At 39.1% G+C, this 6,395-nt stretch overlaps 1 protein-coding gene across 1 annotated transcript; it reads left to right on the forward strand.

Annotated features, from left to right (window-relative positions):
• Positions 1 to 442: 442 nt before the first annotated feature.
• LOC111580407 (cyclin-G2-like) lies at positions 443 to 5,900 on the forward strand. Its single transcript, XM_023288139.3, has 8 exons — positions 443 to 629; positions 1,151 to 1,274; positions 1,388 to 1,525; positions 2,004 to 2,254; positions 2,383 to 2,461; positions 2,554 to 2,652; positions 3,124 to 3,326; positions 5,061 to 5,900. The coding sequence occupies exons 2-8, from the start codon at positions 1,152 to 1,154 to the stop codon at positions 5,170 to 5,172; spliced, it is 1,005 nt and encodes a 334-aa protein (XP_023143907.1). The 5' UTR covers positions 443 to 629; position 1,151; the 3' UTR covers positions 5,173 to 5,900.
• Positions 5,901 to 6,395: the final 495 nt, after the last annotated feature.

Here is a 6,395-nt window from a genome sequence, read left to right on the forward strand (position 1 = left end):
TCACTATAGAGCACATCTTTAATACAAAATATCCCTGTTATTATCCCTCTTTTTGGGACAGTCTAGTCCAGATTTGACCAGCCAATCCAACATTATACAAAAATGTCACAAAAAACAAGGATTTACATGAACGAAATGTGGGGAAAAAACAGTTAGGCGCTGTCAGTTAAGTCACCCTTAATTTTTCCCTGAACTGCCGAGCAGGTAGCTGATGTCAGGGTCGTCAGTTATTCATGCAGTTGGACGGCAACGTTTAGATAATTTTATCAGACTCGTTAAAATAGTCAGCACATCAGATTAAGTTTCAATTCTTCGGTTTAATGATGATAAATTTGAGGTAAAATCACATGAGCGTACATCCACCAAATATTTACTCTCTACAATTTATCGTGACGTAACCGCGCAGGGTCAAACGCGCCCCGTGGTGCATGTTGGTCCTCGTAGTTTGCAAGCTGGTTAGGGGTAACTTGTTTATACAGGGCGGTCACCGCTTTTCAGCAGGGAGTGAGGATTTGAATTCTTTACATACGCCGTTCACAGTCGTAATCAAAATGGAAACATGAAGAATTGAAGCTGATTGTTGGGTCGCTGAGCTGTTGTTATCCTGCAGTCGGCGGCTTCTGGACGAGGTAAGACGGTTTGTTGGCTCACGCTAGCTAAGTTAGCTAACTGAGGTTGTTTGTGCGAGAGATGCCCACAGTGACGCCTTGAATTTTATTGACCTTGTTGTTTATCCGAACTTCATATTTCAAGAGCCTGATAAAGTTAACAGCGCAGGCCTGTTAATTAAACCTCCTCTGAAGTGTGTACTGAAGTCCCAGTTAGGATTAGCTGGTTGACCTAGTTTCTGTAGTTTAGTAGACAGTTAGCTCAAACTAATGTCAACATCAGCTTCAGTTTAGAGATTGCTTTGCTGTTTTTGTTTTGCATGTCTTCACACATGATTCCAATCAATTCACAACATTGCAACAGTGGTTTAATTATCAAACAGGTCACGTATTTGTAGGTTCTGGGCGGTGGAGGATACCTGACACCCAGTAGGTGTGGTTTAAGAGAGTTTATATACACTCCTCAGCCTATAGGGGATACTTGGTGTGTGGAATTTCTCTTGGATTTCAATGCACAACTATTGAAATATGTTGTTTTCCAGGATGAGAGATCTTCAAGGCATTGACAGCTTGGTCCTGAAGGAGTTGAAGTCATGCTGTGCCAAAGAGTACAACTTTCTTCCCAAGGAGACTGGCCTGAAGCTGATGGAGTCGGCCTCTGCGGAGGTAACCCACTGACCCACTTTCACATTTTTGACTGTCTGCGCAGGCATACGGTTTTGCTAAAATCTGTACTGCATCCAGTGATGTCTTTCTAATATATAATGATGCTTTTTCAGAAGCACGGCGGAGTCTCTGCAAAATGCAGAGATGCCCGAGTGGAAGAACTGTGGAGCCTGACCAGCTTTTTTGGCTACAGCACCCAGACTTTTGTTCAAGCCATCAGTCTGCTTGACAGATTTCTCACCGTTATGAAGGTAAGAATTTCAAGTGTAGCTGTTTTGTATTTTACTTCCTGTCTAAAACTTTGAATATTTAATAACACATTAGTCTTATAAAAATATCTAATTATGACTTTTCCGACAGATAGTGCGACTTGATTTGCAATATAATTTTTTGACGTTTCAGTTCAGTGTTCACAGATTTAAAACATGTGATAGAGAATTATCATGTGAGCTCTTATTAAAAGCATGACTATCACACAGAGGATGTCGTGAATTTATAAACCCAGTGACACATCAGTTTAATTCCTGTGTCACATGCGTTGCACGAGGTATCTTGACTCACAAATTTTACGATTTCCTAATTACATTGTTTCAAATTGCAATTTTGATTTGAAATTAATTGTTCAGCTGTAGTTTCTGTCAACAATAAGAAGAAAACACGGCAACAAGGATCTTGCTTGACCTCGAGTCACGAGATGTTGACTCATACTTTTCCGTGTTAATGTGACAGGTCCAGCCTAAACACTTGCCCTGCATTGGAGTCTGTTGTCTTCACATTGCTGCCAAAATGGTTGAGGAAGAGAGTAATGTCTCACCCACCCATGAACTCATTCGCATCAGCCAAAGCAAGTTCACTGTGTCAGACCTGTGTCGCATGGAGAAGATCATCTCAGAGAAGCTCAGCATGGAGCCCAAAGCAGTGACAGCCTTAACCTTTCTGCACCTCTACTACGCAGCCTTCACATCCCTGCCTGCTGCAAGGTGAGCATTTCACTTGGTGTCACTTGTTGCTCTTGCTGAAGCTCTGCACCACTTTGACTGGAGCTGGTCAAATAGATTCATGCGGTTTGTACTGGCGGATCACATCAGGATTCCCTCTATATTTTAAGGGAGGAGATCCCAAGCATTGGGAGACTGGAAGCCCAGCTAAAAGCCTGCTTATGCCGGCTTGTTTTCTCTAAGGCAAAAGTAAGAATTGTTCTCAGGTGACACATTCACAGCATAGCGGCATTTGCTTTGAGTCTGGGGACTAATTATTCTGCTGTTTTGCTCCTTCACAGCCGTCAGTGTTGGCCCTGTCCCTCATTGCTCAGGAGTTTGAAGCCCTTCAGGCGGTGATGTTGATGAAGATTGTCCAGCAATTCCAAAGACATCTAAAGGTATGAAGAGAGGAGGGTGCTGCTCCTGTAACAACTCATCAGTTTCTCAGTTAGGCAATATTGTTTGCTCTGTGAAATGTCTGCATATAGGGAACAACGCAAATCCCAGCTTCTGCTTTTATTTGCTTATTTTGTCTGAAGAAATCTTTCATTTTTGACAAACAAGTACTGATGATTATTTTGTCAGATTGGATCCAAAATATTTCAGCACTAAATTGTATTTTGAGACTAAAAAGACACAATGTGGTAAATATGCTAATGTTTTGTGTGTTTATGGCTCTAATGCTTGTATTTCTTAGGTTTCTTTCTTTCCATGATGAGATCTTGAAATGTATTGAAACGTGTTGAAATTGCACAATGTGACAGAGCGATGTCACATGCACCTCTAGTATGTGGAAAAACCCTCGATGTGTTGATGGCAGCATATTTTAGGACTATTTCTCAGATGTTTCCTGTTTGTTGTCTTCACAGATCAGTGGCAGCGAGCTGCTCCACTGGAAGGAACTTGTGGCCAAGTGCATGACCGAGTACCGCTCGAGTGAATGTAATAAGCCAGACAACAAAAAGCTTGTCTGGATCGTGTCCAGGAGAACAGCACAGAATCTTCAGGCCAGTCACTTCAGTGTACCTGGTCTGCCTACTATTCCTGAGAGGAGCTGGGATGAGAGTGAGAGGTTAATAGTCCTGTTTTTTTTTTTTTTTTTATCTCCTTCACGCTGAAACTTCATCTGATTTAACTTACTGTACTGTGGTGAGGCATTTCAAGTTCAGCTTTAGAGTTGAACTGGATTAATCGCTGGTTAAATGTTTGCTGAACAACAGTTTTATCAACCTGTCCTAAATACCTACTGCTGACAGTTCAGCCTTAATATCATCATTTTGCTGTTATTGTTGCTTTATTTGTTATCACTCTGGACTAGAGCTGCAACTAACAGTTATTTTGTTCATCAGTTACTCATCTGAACCCCAAAACTTGCTGGCAGCTTCGAAAAGCGTGTTGTCTAGACAAAAATCCGCATTTGTCGTATTTTCAGCTTTCTGATGTTTCATGAACTACTCAAGTGTGATGTTCAGTTTGGTCGGTAAGCTTCCCAAATTAAAACAATGAAGAATGAGTCCACAGTAAGTACAAATGTGACAGAAGCAGAAAAGGTTTGGAAACTGCTTGGGCTTCAGAGGGTTCATCTATCGGTTAATCTTCTGCTCCGTTTGAATCCAAGCTGCCGTCTTCAAGACAGTGTCGAGCAATTTGACTAAACAACAAGATGATAAACTTGATATAAAACTGAGAAGAGCATCAAACCCTCACAGTGGAAAGGCTGAATGGTATAGATACTGATATTAGTTGAGAAATGAATTAGACTTTTAAACAGTAAATCAAAATTGTCAAATTGCACAGCTCTGCTCTGCTCATCGTTTAATAAATCCAGTTGTAAAAGCTATTTTTTTATCAATATACTTCGCATTTCTGAGTCAGACATCGATACTTCTGGTGTGTACTGGTGGTGTTTGAGATCAGAAAAAAATCTGCACGTTTTCTGCTGAATATTGAGTGGTTAACATCGTAAAAGCAAAAGGCAAACGGTTCCTCTTTGGCTCATTATTCTCTATACCCAGAGAAGCTGCATAATTGCATTTCTAAGAGCAGTTTTTCTCAGAAACATGATCATGTTTACATTCAGTGTTACTCACTAAAGCACGTGAGGTCAAAGTGACACAATAAATGCATTTCCTTGCTCAGATAACGTTTTCAAAGCCAGTTCAAAGGTGAACACCTATCTTTAGTCCATAACTATCTTTTCCTTTGCTCTGCTGTTGTTGACCCAGTACTGCATTTCTTTACTGCCTCATGTAGGTCAGTGGAGCAGCAATATGTTTTTTCTTGTGTAACATCTATAAATAGAAACAAAGCAGGGACCTGCTGGTAAACACCTATTTTTTTTCCATAGTTCTGTTGTTGTAGTGTATTATTAGCACAGTTATTTATGATTCCTCACATAATCAACCAACTTTTCCATGTGCATTATCTCTTTCCTAGTAGACTCACAATCTGTATTATCATTGTTCAAGTGCAATATTTCTAGTGCAATACATCTATTTACTCGACTTCAGATCATTTTCTGTTAATCTTTCTTATTAGTATTAGTATACAGTTTGCATATTGTTCTTCTGTTATTTTACTTATTTTAATTCTTATTTTTTCTAGACACTTGACACACTGAGACACTTCACACAAACGCTTTTAGAAACTTGCATTTTGTACTTTGTATTCTTTGTTATTTCTATTTTACTACTAACCTCTGTGTAATTGTGTATATTCCACTAACTTATCTTATCTTATCTTGTGAAAGAATTTTTTTGTGTGTCACCACAGCACTGATGATGAACATTCCCCTCTTGTCTCTTAGCGAGGATTCCTGCGAGGACATGAGCTGTGGAGAAGACAGTCCATGCGGCTCTTTAGGAAGCGACGGCGAAGGAGCCTTCTTCCCCTCAACGTTTCTTACCAGCAGAAAGTAGAGTCTTTGTTGTGCAGCAACACCAGATGATGTGTATTTGTCCCCTGAATTGTACAGATTTCAGGGCAGACCTGAGTGTTTCACTTGTGTTTCGTAGTTATGCCAATTGACAGGTTTTTCTCATGAAGTGCCTGTGTTCGTTCAGTTTACCGTCTGTTTCTTTTAATGTCAAAACAAACATATCGTAACGATGCAAAAATGGAAAAACTGCAATATTTTGGCAGCTTGATGGCAATACATGTGAATGTCTTTCTTCCGAGATGTTCTCTTTGTGTTTGTTTGTGTCCGAGCTCGACACATTCCAGGAAAATGGTGAAGCACAAGGAAGAGGTCGGTCATGAGGTACACTCACCGTTGAATACCAGCTAACACACTAGCACATCCTCAATCTTTTTTTTTTACAACTGCAAAAGTATGTACGCCAACGTGTTATCCTAATGTGACATATGACGTTGTTGTGTGAAAATACCGGACTGTAAATGCATGAATACGTTGACTTCTGTGATGATGAATGGATGTTGTTTAACGTGTACCACGATAAGCTTACTGTAAAAAAAAAAAAAACAAAACTATAAAATGTTTAAAAAATGTACATAACCTGTATAAAAAGAAGAAAAAAAATTATGTTTTGTGAATGCTGCACAAAGTGTGATGTATTCAGATATAATGTGAAATATGTTGGCAGGTCAGAAATAGTCCTTCCAAATAAAAAAAAGTACTTTCTATCAACCATGTGTTTCTAAGTTGTTTTACTTGACTTGGTTTTGTTTTGAATTGTCCACTACTGCTTTTTTATATTTAAAAAAATGGAAAAGTGTAAAATTAGGAATAAAGAAGCCACCGATATGTACTTTAAGAGCCTGTAACTTGGAAAATATTCATGATGGGACATTTTTTCATGGCTTCATTCACTGGTTGATTTTTCATTTTTAATAACTTCATGAATCCCAGTGACATCAAGCCTGTCCCAGTCACGCCCCCTGTAGTCTGTTTTCTGTATTTGCCATTCAGTTTTGTATTTTAAAGTACAAAATATTTATGAAATCAACAAGAGTCCAACCAAAGTTCTGTTATGGTAGCAAGCCATAAAACACAATGACCAATAACAGACAAATCTGAACAAAAAAGACAATAAATTAATAAAAAAAATTCAAGTTAAAACACTACGAAGGATGAAGTCAGGCTTGTTTCTGTGCTTGGTTGTGTTTTGTTTTGGCTATTTGC

The sequence above is a fragment of the Amphiprion ocellaris genome, chromosome 6 (assembly GCF_022539595.1).
Source record: "Amphiprion ocellaris isolate individual 3 ecotype Okinawa chromosome 6, ASM2253959v1, whole genome shotgun sequence".
In the NCBI taxonomy this organism is placed as follows: Eukaryota; Metazoa; Chordata; class Actinopteri; family Pomacentridae; genus Amphiprion; species Amphiprion ocellaris.